Genomic DNA, 16,918 nt, shown 5'->3' with positions numbered 1-16,918 from the left:
GCAAAGCCTGCTTGGAAAAACGAAACAGTTTAAATAATACTATATTTAGTTGTAAATTAGCATGACTTACTAGTCAGATTTGCACCATTGTTCAGGAAATATATGAAAAAATTTTGATGAGAAATTTGATTGAAATCCATGATTAAATCAAACTTTGTTCTTGCTGATTTAAATCATTATTTAAAGCTTTGATTTAAATTGCCTTTGTTTAAATCTATCCACCCTGGTTGAACCCTGCTTAACTCACTTTTTCCCAATCTTCTGTATATCTGGGTTCTGATATTTGAGATGATGAGAGTCATTTCTGTTTTCCACGTTGGTTAGGATTTTATCAATCTCAACAGTGTAGTCCTTAGTTATCCCCCCTCCCCTGGGATCAGTATAGAACTGACCCAACATAGCGCTACATCCTGCTCCCAGAAATGGAGGATGGTTTCACTGTGGTGAAGACAGCCTAGTTCAGTTTGCTTCTCCCACTTTTGGAAAAAAAACATGTTTCACACTGGAAAGGGAAATGCACAGGCATTGCAGAGCCTTCCCATGCGTCTTAAGCTTTTTGTAATAAAGAAAGTGTTTCTTCAGGATCATTTGAGTTGCTGTTTTTATGCCTTTATTCCAACCTGCTGCTTTTTCAGACAGGGCAACATATTACAAATAGGCATGCCTCGGGCATATACTGTAATTATGACAATTGTTTCATTGTTAAAATTGTTGACGATTATGGCACTTGTTTTATTTTAACTCCTTTTCCTAACATTGAATTATTTGCTACCAAAGCACATTGAGATATTTATAGTGAGCTTTGTATTATAACTTCAAAATCTTTCCTAAGTGGTTATAGCCACTTTTCTGAATATTTGTGGGTAGGATTATAGGGCTGCAGTTCTGGCCCAATTTTAGGGGCAAGAAAATACTCAGAAAATGGCTCAACAGAGTGATCTAAAACCTGGGAGTGTTGGAGAGGTAGGGTCGAGGATGGTCCAGGCCAATTTTGAGGTAGGAACAGTAAGAAATTTCTTATTTATAGGAGTTTAAAGTTTGACGAGTGACATCCAGCAGATTGACAGGTATTGCCATTTTCCCCCTATAGACTTGGCTAGGTATGGATGTTATCAGCTGTTTTTTTTTTCCGTTTCTATGGTGTCTTTGGGGGAATTTTTTTAGATCAAGGGAAATGTTTACTATATGCTGTGCCCTAGTAATAGAATAAGGTGTTTGTAATTTGTCATTTTTCTTTAAAAAATGTTATTTTTTTCCTGGCCCATTTTATCCCATTTGAACCCATGAGGCAACAGACCTGTGTTGCCTTGGCTGAGCATGCCCAGAACAAACTTGTGTTGCCTAGGAACAGGTTACAAGTTGCTAGGAAACGGGGGGGAAGGGTAGTAGGTAGGGCTTATACTGAGAATTTAGCCTTGGAAACAGCTACTACTGCCGAGGCCTGTGTGGGAGTAGACCCAGTCTATCTCAGAAACATGAATTTAAACAATTCAAGTGAAATATTTGCCCTTTCCTTTCAAGACTTTTCTCCTTTCTGTGGGGGTGAGGTCAGGTTTCACCAGTACTGCCAGAAACCCTTCTTAGCTTTCTGGCAGGGTGTGCAGTGTAAAAGCACTGACAGCTAGATAGTAGAACCTCTGTGTTCAGGTGCAGTCTACTTCTGACTTTAGTTGCCTGGTAGGCTGCTTCTGAATATAGAGGTTCTTTTTCTGTCTACTCTCGTGGCTTCTCCGTTTTGCTGAAACACTCGCTCCCCCGATAATAAATACACCGTTGTTGTTAAAGAAAGTGAATGCTGAACCAATTGTGTGCATTTGCCAAGACAGTCACCTCAGCGGGTGTTCTTTTTTAAAAGAAAATATTTCTGAGTGCTAAAATAAACATGCCAAAGCAATGGGATGTACTTTCCCAATCAGTCAGTCATCTAATCACTGTGTGTGTGTGTGTGTGTGTATGTATCCCTCAGGAAAAGCTACATATATAAACATTAACCTCAGGAAAAATTACCTCAGAATATATATTACACACATATATACACACACCTCAAGTGGGTGGGGGATGTGCTACAAGATAGAGCAAAGACAAGGTGGATAGTAGAACCACCATGTTCAAGTGCAGTCTACCATTGAAAACATGTTTGCATGGTAGACTGCAACTGAATACAGAGGGTTTTTTTAAATTAAAAAAAAGTCTTCTCATGGCTCTTCTCTTGTGAGGACCTTTCCCCCAAAGAGGTAAAAAAAAACCCTTTTTTAAAAAATACTGAATTGGGATGTGCTTGTTGCACAGTTATTCAGTCACCCAAAAATGCGAGGGGTTACTCTATCCCAGCTGTGCCCTCCTGGGTACTCGGTGTAACACCAACACCGACTCGAGGGCTGGGGAGGGGGGTATGCTGTGGTCTGTAGGAATTTGATCTCGCTCCCTGGGTTTCCTGTTCATTCATGTGCGGAGCTTGAGTGTCTGTACCTTGTGTTGGGTACCCGGGACAGATGAGGGATTTTGCTGGTGTACCACCCACCCTGCTACCCATCAAGACTCCCTGCCTGAGCTGACAGAGGTGGTCTCGGACTTGGTGTTGAGGGCCCCTAGGATGATGGTTCTGGGGGATTTCAACTTCCATGCTGAGGCTGCTGTATCTGGGGCAGCTCAGGACTTCATGGCTGCTGTGACAACCATGGGGCTGGCCCAACATGTAATCAGCCCAGCGCATGTAAAAGGACATATGCTTGATCTGGTTTTCTCGACTGGGCAGGAGGATGATTATCTGAAAGTGTGGGAATTAACATCTGTCCCCTTGTCACGGTGGGATCACTTCCTACTGAGGTTTAGACTCTCGGCAGCCTTTCCCTCTGCAAGGTTGGAGGACCTACTAAAATGGTCCGCCCATGGAGGCTAATGGATGCTGGTATGGCTGGTGCTCCTGTCAAAGCCCAGGTCGCTCTGTGGAATGCAAAGATGACTCGGGCGGTTGACACGATCTTGCCCAAGCGCCCTCTCCCTCTGAACAGAGCCCGGCCACCTCCTTGGTATACTCACGAGCTGAGGGCAATGAAGCAAGGGGAGATGGCTAGAATGCAGGTGGAGGAAAACCCGTGCTGATCTGACGAACACAGGTTAGAGCTCATTATCAAGCCTACTCTGGGATGGTGAGGGTGGCAAAGAGATATTTCTTTTCCACCAGCATTGTATCTCCTCAGTGTCATCCAGCGGAGGCTTTCCAAGTGGTTTGTGGCCAGGGAGAGAAACTGTAGAACCTTTGGTAGCATGCTGTGACAAGTTTGCACGGCACTTTGAAGATAAAGTCGGCCAGATGAATTGGACACCACAATTAATGCAGTTCCATTGGTAGAGGCGTCCAGAGCACTGTCTGGTCCAGTTTTATTCGATGAGTTTCAGTTATTGAGGCCCGAGGATGCAGACAATGTGCTTGGCCACGTCCGGTTGACCACGTCTGTGCTCAACCCTTGCCCTTCATGGCTTATTTCATCAAACAAGGAGGGGATGTCCAGCTGGGTCTAGGAGATTGTAAATTCCTCTTTGAGAGAGGGAGTGGTGCCGGCCCTTTAAAAGAGGCAGTAATCAGGCCAGTCCTGGAAAAGCCTAACCTGGACCCAGAGGGTTAACAACTACAGGCTGGTGGCCAACATCCCCCTTCCTGGGCAAGGTGCTTGAGCAGATGGCTGCAAGACAACTCCAGGCACTCTTGAATGAAATGGATTATCTAGATCTATTTCAATCAGGCTTCAGGCCTGGTTTTGGAACGGGAACTGCTTTGGTCACCCTGTGGGATGACCTTTGCCAGAGAGGGACAGGGGGAGTGCGACCCTGTTGATTCTCCTGGACCTCTCAGTGGCTTTCGATACCATCAACCATGGTATCCTTCTGGATAGGTTGTTTGGGCTGGGAGTTGGAGACACTACATTGCAGTGGTTCCGCCCCTACTTGGATAGCCGATTCCAGAAGGTGGTGCTGGGGGATTATTGCCTTATGCCTTGGCAATTATGCCATGGGGTTCCACAGGGCTATATTTTATCACCTATGCTGTTCAACATCTACATGAAACGGATGGGGGAGGCTATCCAGAGGGGTGGGCTGGGGTGCCATCAGTATGCAGATGACACCCAGCTCCACCTCGCTTTTTCATCAAATCCAGGTGAGGCAGCGGGTGCTCTGAATTCAGTGCCTGGGCATGGTAATGGACTGGATGAGGGCCAGTCAATTGACAAGATAGAGGTACTGTTAGCGGATGGTTCATATGCCCAGCTAGGTGATGTTTAACCTGTTCTGGAGGGGTTTACACTCCCCCTAAAGGACAGGTTCATAGTTTGGGGGTGCTCTTGGACCCAGAACTGTCACTTGAGGCACAGATGAACTCAGTGGCATGCGTCACTTTTTATCAGCTTAGACTGATATACCAACTATGTCCTTATCTGAGCAGAGATAGCCTAGTTACAGTTATCCATGCTCTGATAACTAGGGATGTCAGAGAATTCCGCCACGGATCTCGGTGAGGCCGAATGCCAGTGCATTCGGGCCCCCGAAATCCGTGGCGGAACGAAGCCCCCTGCCCCCCCCCCACGAAAGGTGCGTGAAACGGAGTACTTACCTGCGGCCGTTCACGCTGCCATTTGCGTCCCTGCGGAGGCCGTGATAGGCTACCTAAATATTTACGTAGCCTATCACGGCAAAAAGGGGGGGGACGCAAATGGCGGCAGCTACGGCGGCCACCATTTGCGTTCCCTTTGTTTTGCCCTGATAGGCTACGTAAATATTTACGTAGCCTATTACAGCAAAAGACGGGCGCAAATGGCGCAGTGGCCGCCATTTGCGCCCCTGTCTTTTGCCATAATAGACTACGTAAATATTTACATAGCCTATCATGGCAAAAAAAAAGGGAACGCAAATGGCGGCCGCCGTAGCTGCCGCCATTTGTCCCCCCCCCCTTTTTTGCCATGATAGGCTACGTAAATATTTATGTAGCCTATCACGGCAAAATACAGGGACGCACGTGGTGGTGGCTATGGCGGCTGCCATTTGCGTCCCTGTGCAGGCTGCCCAGCGGCTGGATGTCTGGCTGCCCAGCGGCCGGATGCCTGGCTGCCCAGTGGCCGGATGGACGGCTGCAGGTGGCCCCGGCCGGCAGCTTTGCGGAGTCGCTGCGGAGCGGAGCCGGCCAGGGAGAATTTTGGGGGGAGGGACAGAGCGCCTCCCCCCCACCGCGAATGTCACCCTTCGAAAAGGTAAGTGACTTTCGTACATCTCTATTGATAACCTCTCATCTGGATTACTGCAGTCTGTTATACATGGGACTGCATTTGAAAATGGTCCAGAAACTTCAGCTGGTCCAAAATAGGGCAGCAAGATTGTTAACAAGGACTAGCCAACAAGATCACATTATGCCAGTACTTTTCCAGCCACACTGGCTGCAAGTCCATTTCTGGGCCAGATTCAAAGTGCTAGTATGACATTAAAAGCCCTAAATGGCTTGGGGCCAGGTTATCTGAAGGATTGCCTCCTCCCATGTGTGCCTGCCTGGACCCTAATATCCTCAGGGGTCCTTCTCCGGGAGCCCTCACCAAAGGAAGTGTGGCGGGTGGAGGAAGAGGGCCTTTTCTGCTGTGGCCCCCCTGCTGTGGAATGAGCTCCTTAGAGAGGTTCGCCTGGCACCTACATTGTACCACTTCCAGTTCCAGGTGAAAATGTTTTTATTCTCCCAATATTTTAGCTTCCTAATCTTTTAGCTTTGGTGTTTTAAATCTGTATTTTAAATTTCTGCCTTGCTGCTAGGTTTTATTCTGGTTGTACTGTTATATTGTGGTTTTAAGGTTTCATATTTTATATTGTTTTATGCTGCACTCTGTGGTTTTAATTTTTGTGAACCGCCCAGAGAGCTTTGGCTATTGGATGGTATAGAAATGAAATAAATGAACTGACAACACAGAAATTTCAAAATATATTTAAAGCTTAAACGTTTCGGCTTCCTACCTCATCAGTAGCTGTGATGTTAAATGGATACCAAGAGTGGCAGTTTGGAACGCTGGGACAAGAAAATTTCTAAGGAGTAATTGTATGTGTGTGTTACTTAAACCTGGCGGGGCGGGGTTGGAGAAGCACCACAAGAGAAACCATAACAGCTAGGAAGTAGAACTGCTGTCTTCAGATGCAAGTCAGTCTCCGAATACAAGGTTGCATGGTAGATTGCATCTGAACATGGAGGTTCTTTCTACTGTCTAGCTGTTTTGGCTTCTCTCTGGTGGTGGCCTCCTTAAAAAAGAAAAGAAAAGGTAACTGATATTTGGGCAAGTCAGTAAACAACTGATGGGTTGTTGTGCACACGTGGGGGAGAGCAGGCACACTGCCTCCCACATGCCTGCCACTTCTGCTTTTAACAAACAACCCACAATTGGTCGGGTTGTAGATTGTTGAGCATGATATGCAAATGCAGAGTGCTGGGTGGCTTAGGGGCTAAAAAACCCAGTGGTTAACCCATGGTTTATTGTTGAGTTAACTTAAACAACCCAGCACTCCGCTTTCACAACCTATGATCCAGCCAATTGTACGTTATTGATGAAAAGCGGAAGTGGATGGTTCATCCCCTCCCTCCCACTTGTCCCCAACAGCATATGGGTTGTTTAACCCATGGGCTATCATTATGTGCAAACTGGGCCACTATCTCAGCCTGACCAACCTCACCTGGAAGTAAGCTTTCTTTGAACACAGTGGAAATTACTTTCAAGTGAACAGGGTGTAACACTACACTGTCCTGTGAACATAGGGAAGGAAGGAATCAAGAGGATTTACTTCTATACAGGAAAATCCCTGCTGGATCATACCAAAGTGGGTCCATCTAGTTCAGCATCCTATTTTCCAACAGTGGGTGACCAGATGTAACAAGAGAGAGGGGGAATACCAGATTGCATCTACCATGGACTACCTATCTGACTGTAATTGAGACTGTAATTGCCTAGCTGGATCACACCAAAGATCCATCTAGACCAGCATTTCTGGAACCTCTGGGAAGTCAAAAAACAGGGCACAAAAGGGCAACAAACAGCTCTCCCTTGTGAACGTAGATAGGAAAATGGAGGTGCTGCTGATCAGTCTCTCCTGTATGAATTTGCTTTGTTTGTTGTTTATTCGTTCAGTCGCTTCCGACTCTTCATGACTTCATAGACCAGCCAACGTCAGAGCTTCCTGTCGGCCGTCGCCACCCCCAGCTCCCCCAAGGTCAAGTCTGTCACCTCCAGAAGACAGGATAACCTGGAGAAGATGCTGAAGCTAGGGAAAGTGGAAGGCAAAAGGGCAAGATCCATCCATCTTGCCCTTTTGCCTTCCACTTTCCCTAGCATCAGCATCTTCTCCAGGGTATCCTGTCTTCTCATGATGTGGCCAGAGTACTTCAGTTTTGCCTTTAATATCCTTCCCTCAAGTGAGCAGTCTGGCTTTATTTCCTGGAGTATGGACTCGTTTGATCTTCTAGCAGTCCAAGGCACTCTCAGAATTTTCCTCCAGCACCACAGTTCAAAAGCATCTGTCTTCCTTCACTCAGCCTTCCTTATGTTCCAGCTCTCGCAGCCACAGGTTACTACGGGGAATACCATTGCTTTAATTATGCGGACCTTTGTTGTCAGTGTGATGTCTCTGCTTTTAACTATTTTATCAAGATTTGTCATTGCTCTCCTCCCAAGAAGTAAACATCTTCTGATTTCCTGGCTGCAGTCAGCATCTGCAGTAATCTTTGCACCTAGAAAGACAAAGTCTGTCACTGCCTCCACATTTTCTCCCTCTATTTGCCAGTTATCAATCAAGCTGGTTGCCATAATCTCGTGTTTTTTTTTTAGGTTTAACTGCAAGCTAGCTTTTGCACTTTCTTCTTTCACCTTCGTCATGAGGTTCCTCAGCTCCTCCTCGCTTTCAGCCATCGAAGTGGTATCATCTGCATATTGGAGATTGTTAATGTTTCTTCCAGCGATTTTAACTCCAGCCTTGGCTTCATCAAGCTCAGCGTGTCGCATGATGTGTTCTGCGTATAGGTTGAATAGGTAGGATGAGAGTATACAACCCTGCCGTACTCCTTTCCCAATCTTAAACCAGTCCGTTGATCCGTGGTCTGTTCTTACCGTTGCTACTTGGTCGTTATACAGATTCCTCAGGAGGCAGACAAGATGACTTGGTATCCCCATCCCACCAAGAACTTGCCACAATTTGTTATGATCCACACAGTCAAAGGCTTTAGAATAGTCAATAAAACAGAAATAGATGTTTTTCTGAAACTCCCTGGCTTTCTCCATTATCCAGTGGATATTGGCAATTTGGTCTCGAGTTCCTTTGCCTTTTCTAAACCCAGCTTGTACATCTGGTAATTCTCGTTCCATGAATTGCTGGAGTCTGCCTTGCAAGATCTTGAGCATTACCTTACTGGCATGTGAAATAAGTGCCACTGTTCGATAGTTTGAACATTCTTTGGTGCTTCCCTTTTTTGGTATGGGGATATAGGTTGATCTTTTCCAATCTGTTGGCCATTCTTGTGTTTTCCAAATTTGCTGGCATATGGCATGCATCACCTTGACAGCATCACCTTGCAAGATTTTCAACAGTTCAGCTGGGATACTGTCATCTCCTGCTGCCTTGTTATTAGCAATGCTTCTTAAGGCCCATTCAACCTCACTCTTCAGGATGTCTGGCTCTAGCTCACTGACCACACCGTCGAATCTATCCCCGATATTATTATCCTTCCTATACAGATCTTCTGTATATTCTTGCCACCTTTTCTTGCTCTCTTCTGCTTCTGTTAGGTCCTTGCCATCGTTGTTTTTGATCATACCCATTTTTGCCTGGAATTTACCTCCGATGTTTCTAATTTTCTGGAAGAGGTCTCTTGTCCTTCCTATTCTATTATCTTCTTCCGCTTCCGGCATTGCTTGTTTAAAAATAATTCCTTATCTCTTCTGGCTAACCTCTGGAATTCTGCATTTAATTGGGCATATCTCCCCCAGCACTGTTGCCTTTTGCTTTCCTTCTTTCTTGGGCTGCTTCCAGTGTCTCAGCAGACAGCTGAGACATGAATTTGCTTAGCTTCTTAAAAAATAGTAATCTAAACTAGTGACTATCGTCATCATTTCTTTTCTTTGTACCTGTTTGTGCATGTGTATTATAGGCTATCAAAATATATATTAAAAATATCAATAGGTAACTCAGTGGCTTTTTAAAAGATATATCTGTTTTCTATTTCATAGAATGAGTTCAGGCTGATGAAGGTAGTTTTTAGAATTCCGATGGTGTCCACCTTTGTTCTGAGGGGTCGCAGGTGTTTCTGGAGAACATTGCTTATTCTGTAAGAGAGTTTCTAGCATCCAGTAGGTGAACTGAGAGATGTGCAGTCAGTTTCTTCATTGTGACAATTTACGAGCAAAGTGTTACGTCCATGTCCACCAGATGTAATTGGGTTCAAGAACTAGTTTGTATCTTTGTCATTTAGATTAGTTTCTGAAATCTTTGGGGAGTAGTTCTTTTCTGCTTTGTGAGGAAAGCATGGAACAATACAGCACTTTTTTAAAGAGTGGGATCTACTTTCCTTTCACTTGTCACTTGGTAATGGCTAATATAAAGACAATATGTAATGCTTCTTTCAATGTTGAAAACGTATAACCAACATTTAAGTGGTAGTAAGAAAATTGTCACTGAACATTTAGTTTCCACAACAGCTAAGAAAGTTTATTTTTTAGGTCTAGAAAATTCATATTTGATTTGGGGTGAGTGTTATCTTGGCCATGAAGTTAGTACTAATGCAATGTCCTGACTTATTATCTCAAAACCACTTAGTCTCCCTCAATCCATATACATTTATTTCTTTGATGCCAGAATTGAACTATTTGATGTAGTTTCTTTTGTTTTTATTTCTGCTTTGTAGGAAGGAAAGAGTGAATGTGTAATTATGCCTACGCGTTTACAGCAGCAGCGTAAGGCAAGACGCCTACGATATCAGCAGAAGAAAGGTAAGGCTGTAGAAAACCCAGTACATAGGGCCTCAGTACAAGCTTCTTTACACCACATCTGACTGAGAACTTTTCTGTACATTCTTTTTGCAAAGCTGAATGACACTGACATAATTTTGTTAATAGTTTGTGATAACAGATCACTGAGGAACATACTTTTGTTTCCAGAAATACCTTCACTTAGACTTTCTCTTTTGAACTGCTCTCTTTATTTTTTGAGTTGACCCACTTCTTACTGTTGGTTCTTCATAGTCTCTGTGCCTCTTTGCCTTCATGGAGACCCATTCAGGAACCTTCTAAAGCTAAGGAATTTTGGCAGTAACCTGCCCTCACATCCCAGAGCTCATATTCCATAGTGAGCCTCCTCCTGTTCACACTCAGTTCTTCAGCCACCAGGTTGGTTGCATTGTGACTTGACCCACCTGAGACTGCTGAACCACTGTCAGACCAGCCCGTTTTGCTGGTTCTGACAGCCTTGGTATCAACAGTGGACCCATCCCCTATGTTGCTCTCTCAGTTTCGTTTTGGCAAAATAACAAAGCATACAGGATCCAGTATTGCAAAGAAGTTGTAGTCCCAAGCCTTGGTGCATACCAGGGCTAGGAAAAAGAAGAAACATTCAAAGCAGTCCTCTGACCCACCTGCATTGGACCTGATCCCAGAACTCTCAGGTCAGTTCCTGGCTCCGGAAAAGTCTTGTCCTTTGGATCCAGTCCTGCCACTGCCATCAGCACTAACCCTGCTGGAACCAAATATCGAGGGCATGTCTGGTGCCATGGCTTTAGACCCTCCACCTTCTGGGGTTCGCTTATAGGGTCAGCATCTGAAGGTGAAGTTTGAGACCAGTCAAACAACCTCAAACACAAATCCCATGTTGAAGCAGATGTCCATTATATCGCCGTAGTAGATCCCTACACCACTGTCACTTCCCTTGTTCATGCAGGAGATCTCCAGATTTGGTGTATTTAGGCTATTTCTATGATGATCACCAGAGATGGAGATTGTCGTGGTAGGTCCCTCTTAAAAGCTGGCGCTGGCACTCACCATCCTGTTCTTGGAGCCACTGCTCTCCTCATCAGACTTCACCATTTCATCACTTACTCCAAGATGCCTCTTGGTGCCATGACAGCTATGCTGATAAGGACTGGGACTGGAGATACTATTACTAATGTGGTCCTTCCCCATCTCAATGGCCCCCATCCAGTACAGTCTCAAGGCCACCCTCTTGACTTGTCTTCCACTCCTCCAATAGCCATTCCTTCAGTCTTGGTCACCTCAATACCAACCGCTTCTAGGCAAGCCATCTCTTGCTGACAGTCTTTGTTACCAGTGCCTCACCTGCTCGCTTCGGCACCAAAAGCCTTGTCCATGCAGCACCTGCACTCCAGGTCATCTTGTGCATACTGTCCTTTTCCTCTGCAGTTCTCAAAGAATTGGCACTGAGGTCCCTTTCAGCCGCCCACTCCCAATTCCCTCCTGCCTGCCTCCTCCCACCAGCCTCCATGGGCATTGCTACCGCAGCTCAGTAGGACCCCTTCTGAGAACCACAACCTGGAGATTAGGACCTCTTTTGCCTTCGGAAATGCCAGACTGTTCATTGAACGGGGTCATACAGATGGTCCACTTCATAGGTCTAGAAGTACACCAGCTTCAGACCCATATAAACATCCAGCGTTCCAGGCTGCACAGACAGAAGCCTTGGCTCTGGTGGCTAGCCCAGTGCTCTCTGCCTTCTGCATCCCAGCAAGGTACCCTGGACCAAGGCTTCCTCCATGTCACCCACATTGTGGAGGCTAGAACACCTGAATGGAATGCAGGAGATGAACATCTGCTTCTTATGCAAACACCCCATGCTGAATTTAATCATCATTAAGGTGGTCCAAGGGAAGTCTCAAAAAGCGTACTCTGCCCTGTCGCTAAAGAGGGGTGAAGGCTAAATGAGTGGGTCACAGGGTCTACTCCTCTGCAGCATTAGGACTTAGAGTTGCCAGTTACCAAGACTGCCTGTTGAGATACTAGCTTTTCCTCTGGGAAGATGTAGGCACTCTTGTTGAGCATCTCCCTACAAACAAGACAGAACTTTCCTGAATATTACAAAAGGAAGCCTCGGGAGTAGACAGGCAACAAATTACTACTTCCCATATGGCTTACTGTGATTTAAAAGCCATGATAGGAGTAATAGCGCTCCTGTGCCACGCTTGGTTTCATACTGTGGTGCGTCACTCAAGCCCAGGCCCACCCCAGAGATCTCCTGTTTCATTCCACCACTGACTATGCCCTTCACAGGGTGCAAAAAAATGAAAAGTAATGCCAAGCGACTCAGCTTAGGGTCCACAACTACAAAGTAACATTCTTGCCCTTGGTATTGAGGCTATTCGAGCTGCTGCTCTTATAGATCAACTAGTATGCAACCACAGGTGAAATCCTCAGCAGGGCTACAAGAGGCCCTTTTTGGCTTTGAAAGACCAGTTCTCTGCATCCCAAAAGATGGGGGATATCTCCAGGAGGCATCTTTGACTCTATATCCCCACCCCTGTTTTCTTGGATAATACTGTGCCGCTTCGGAGACAGGCTAGCCAGGTTCACATATGATCCCTCATAATTGGCTATGCTGGCTAGGGCTGATGGGAGTTGTGGCTTTCCAGATGTTTTAGCTTACAAGTTGCCTACTCCACCATTCCACCCTCTGGTCCAGTATTAAGCACACCATTTTCTGTCCTTACAGAGGAAGTAATCTCCCTCACGGAAAAAGGGGCACTAGAACCATTCCCTTTGGGAAATGACCACAGAGGTTTCCATTCCCAGTACTTTACTCTCCCCAAGTAAGATAGTAGACTTCATCCTATCTTAGACCTTCATGCTCTCAACTCCAGTTCTGATGATGATGTTGTCAGGCATCCTTCTGTTAATGAAAGGGGATGGATTTAAGGCAGGAAACCCCACCCCCTACCTCAGTGTGCATTCCTCAGGGTGTGGCTACTCTCCTCAGTACCTCGAGACTGCTACAGCATCTAGATAAGATATTGTGGATGTAGACTACACCTGTGTGGGTATGGCAAGTGTGTTGTGCGAATGCACAGATGACCACTCAAAAAACCACAATTGCAGTAAGTAACCTGTCCTCCTTCATTGTGGTCTCTGTGCATCACACATATGGATGAGTAGCAAGCTAACTTACTGGTAGAGGGGCAGGTGTGCTATCCCAGTACAGTAGAAAGGAGTGCATATCCAAAAGAAGCATCCCGCTGTGCACAAATATCGGGGCGATACTGCATTACAAATGTGGAAGGCTGAGACCATGTGGTAGCATGGCACAGTTTCGGGAAAGGCACTCCATGAAGAAAAGCAATTGATAAGGCAGAGGCTCTTGTGGAGTATGCTTGGAGGGACTATGGTGTCAGAAGGCCCATCAAGCTGTAGCAGAGCAGAACAGCTTTCGTTATCCATTTTGCAAGTTGCTGTGAAGACATGAGGAGGCCTTTACTTAGTCTAAAAAAAACTACTTTCCAGGTTAAGAGTCTAGAGTGTCATAGTGAGCTGTTCAAAGCAGTTTGCTATCAAAGCAGTGAGTGCTAGTTAGCTGCCCAAAGCCAGGCACATGGGCCACAGGTGGACATAGACTGAGCAAACCCCCTTCAGGAAAGGCTTTGTAGTATGGTGAGTGAAAAATGTAGAGCCCTTGATGGGCTCAGGAAAGGCTAAAATAGCAGTGACAATATGGACAGAAGACATGGAGAGACCATCTGAGAGCAGTGATAAGAAGAACTAGAACACAAATGGCCAAGAGCAATTAATTGGGTCAGTGCTGAAGCCAGTGGCAAAAGGGAGGAACCTGATCCACTTGGCAGCATATAAGCAGTGGCTAGAGGGCTTTCTGGATATCTGGAGGACATTGTCCAGCCTGTCTATCATGGGTGAATCTTCCATGCTGTCAAACGTAGAGTTGCCAGGCCCAGGTGTCAAATGATGCCGCTGTTGTGAGAGAGGAGGGCAGGGAAGTGTGGAAGCTACCAGTAAGTGCCATAGAACATAAGTAGCAGGGCTATGGACTACAAGTGCTGTGGTCACTATGGTGTCACCAAGATGTATAGAGCCCCTGTGAACCTTGACGACGATCTGGGTAAAGAGGGGAATGGGGAAAAGGTATAGAGGAAGTTGTTGCTCTACCTGAGGAGGGACGCAGTGCTAATTGGGATGTTGCCCATTCCCTCTCTGGTTTTTAAGGTCTGGCACTAAACATTGCTGGGGGAGGCAAAAAGGTCAATCCGTGGCTGACCCCAGTGACCAAAGATAGAGTTGATGATCCAGAGGGCGATTTGCCATTCATTCAAGGTGGAAGCTGTGCAGCTGAGACAATCTGCTAGATTGTTCTAGACTGAGATATGAATTGCCATGAAAAAGATACCCCTAGTTATGCACCAGTCCCAGAGAGCAGTAATGAGGTGCAACATTGTGAATGACCTTGTGCCAGTCTAGTTGTTCATGTAGAAGGCTGTCACAGTGCTGTCTGTAGCGATATGTATTGTGTAGCCCATAAGCAGCATTTTGAACGCTTGAAGTGCCTTCGTTACCACTAAGAGCTCAAGGGCATTGATGGGTACATAAGTTTCTGCTCGGGTCCACTTCTCATGGACTTGAAGTGGGCCGTAATATGCACCCCATCCCATAAGGGCTGTGTCTGTGGGCACAAGGCGGAAGGCAGGTGGTTGCCTGAAGGTCACGCCCTTCAAGAAGGTGAAATGTCTTCCAAACCAAGGAGTGACTGATGTTGCAAGGTAACCAGAGAACAAATGTTGGCGGGCACACCAGGTCTCAGCACTGCAACAGGAATCAGTGCTGTAGAGGTCTCATATGCAATCTTGCAAAGGAGTAACTGCCATGGGTCCAAGTGGATGTTAAATCTGTCCCACCACCTCAGTAGAAGTCTGGACAATAATGGCTACTAGCCTGGCCATTATGTGAAACCTATCTGTGGGCAGGTAAGTGTGTGCCTTCTGTGAGCTCCCAGATCAAAGTGCTCAACCAGAAGGATCAATTTCCACCTTGCTTGCCTGGTGAAGCCTTGACAATGTGAACATAAGGCAACTACATGTCCTTTGTCTTGGCACAAGGAATGCCTGTCAGATGGTGGGTGCTTGCCCCCCATAGATGAGTGCATTTTCTGAACAGCAACTTCAACACCATAAGCCTGTGAAAGGATGCCAGCAGCAAACGTGGAGAAAAATAAACCTGCAGAACTTAAAAGGAAGAGTAAACAACAAAAGAAGAGAGGAAAACTAAGGGGAAAGTAGGATCAGCTCAGTTGCTCAGAAAAGTCTAACAAGACATAAGAATTGTCCTCAAAAGGCTGCCGCTGCAGCAATCAAAGAGCAACTGAGGGCAGGAGCCACACTACGGGGTATGCACAATAAGGGCAGGGTGGGGCTTCCCACCTAAAATCCTTCAGCTCTAGAATGCTCCAAGCGAGGTTCTGCACAGGTGCAGATCCCATATACATGAATGCTCAGATGAATACTCAAAAGAAGTAGTTACAGGTCTGTACACAGAGCATATCTCATACATATACTCAGAAAAATGCAAGGGAAATGCTTCCAAACACAGTGAAAGGTAAATAAGTCTGTCAGCTCAAAAAACAAAAACAGAGCAGTTACAAAGAGAAAGCCTAAGTGTAGGTATTTTTGGAAGTAAAAGTATGCTTCTCAACTGTTGTATCACAAACAGTTAACAAAATTATGTCTGTGTCATTCATTCACCTTTGCAAAAAGAATGTACAGAAAGTTCTCAATCAGACTTGATGTAAAGATGTTTGTACTGATGTTAACAAACTTGAAGAAGTTGTTGAAGACTAGGGTGAGGCATCTGAGGGACTTGCATAAGTGGTCTGAATGTGGAAGTGTATACAAAGATGCAGGTTGTTCTGTCATTGTGGAGAACTTATGTACTCTTCTTGGGGGTGATTGGTTGCATGATAGATGGAGACTTTCATATTTTACAGAAGTAGATATTCAGCCTCTATCACCTTCTACTGTACTTACAGTGTCTTCTAATGCTGTGTTTTTACTTCCAAATCAACAGCGTTTTAATCCATATACTGTTCATGAGAACCTGAGAGAGATTGCAAAGAGCTCTAAAAGGATCTCCAACCTGGGAGAATGGGCATCAAAATGGCAAATTCATTTCAATTTAAGCAAGTGTAAAGAGATGCAAGTTGAAGCAAAAAATCCTAACTTCATGTATATACTGATGGGATCTGTGCTAGTGGTGATTGGCCAAGAAAGAGATCTTGATGTTGTGGTAGACAGCTTGATGAAAATGATGCCCCAATGTGCAGTTACTGTGAAAAGGCAAATTCCATGTTAGACATAATTAGGAAAGGAGTCAAAATAAAACCCAAGATCATACTGCCCTTATACAAACCTATGGTGCGATCACACTTGGAATACTTTGTACAGTTCTGGTCACCACACCTAAAAGATATTGTAGAGTTGGAAAAAATACAGAAAAGGTCAGCGGAAATTACCAAGGGACTGGAGCAACTCGCCTATAAGGAAAGGTTACAATGTCTGGGGATGTTTAGCTAAGAAAAAAGATAAGGGGGGACATATTACAATTGTATATAATTATGCATGGCGTTGGAGAAAGTGGATAGGGAGACATTTTTCTCCTAATACTAGAACCTGGGGTCATCCCATGAAGCTGAATGATGGGAGATTCAGGACAGATAAAAGGATGTGCTTCTTCACACAGTGCATAGTTAAACTATGGAATTCACTACCACAAGATGTAGTGAAGGCCACCAATTTGGCTGGGTTGAAAAGGGGATTGGACAAATTCCTGGAGGATAAGGCTATCAGTGGCTACTTGTCCTGATGGGTATATGCTACCTCCAGTATCAGAGGCAGTATGCCTGTGTACACCAG

General features: G+C 45.4%; 1 protein-coding gene across 10 annotated transcripts in view; it reads left to right on the top strand.

The window, feature by feature from the left end:
- Nucleotides 1–16,918, top strand: part of ADNP (activity dependent neuroprotector homeobox) — a 92,865-nt gene that overhangs the window by 43,726 nt on the left and 32,221 nt on the right. For 3 of the 10 annotated variants that reach the window (XM_084854133.1, XM_084854132.1, XM_084854134.1), the window contains one exon: nucleotides 9,914–9,998. The exons of 6 other annotated variants lie outside the window; for them this stretch is intronic. In XM_084854133.1, the coding sequence (XP_084710259.1) occupies nucleotides 9,938–9,998 (61 nt within the window). In that variant the 5' untranslated portion in view covers nucleotides 9,914–9,937. Of the gene's footprint in view, nucleotides 1–7,844; nucleotides 8,046–9,913; nucleotides 9,999–16,918 lie in introns of all 10 variants that reach the window. One more of the 10 variants, XM_084854131.1, reaches the window with a different exon arrangement.

This window comes from Heloderma suspectum, chromosome 4 (genome assembly GCF_057233095.1).
Source record: "Heloderma suspectum isolate Gila_16-S chromosome 4, 16-S_ref, whole genome shotgun sequence".
In the NCBI taxonomy this organism is placed as follows: domain Eukaryota; kingdom Metazoa; phylum Chordata; class Lepidosauria; order Squamata; family Helodermatidae; genus Heloderma; species Heloderma suspectum.
Note: the sequence above shows the minus strand (reverse complement) of the source record. Positions and strands in the feature narration are given on the sequence as shown.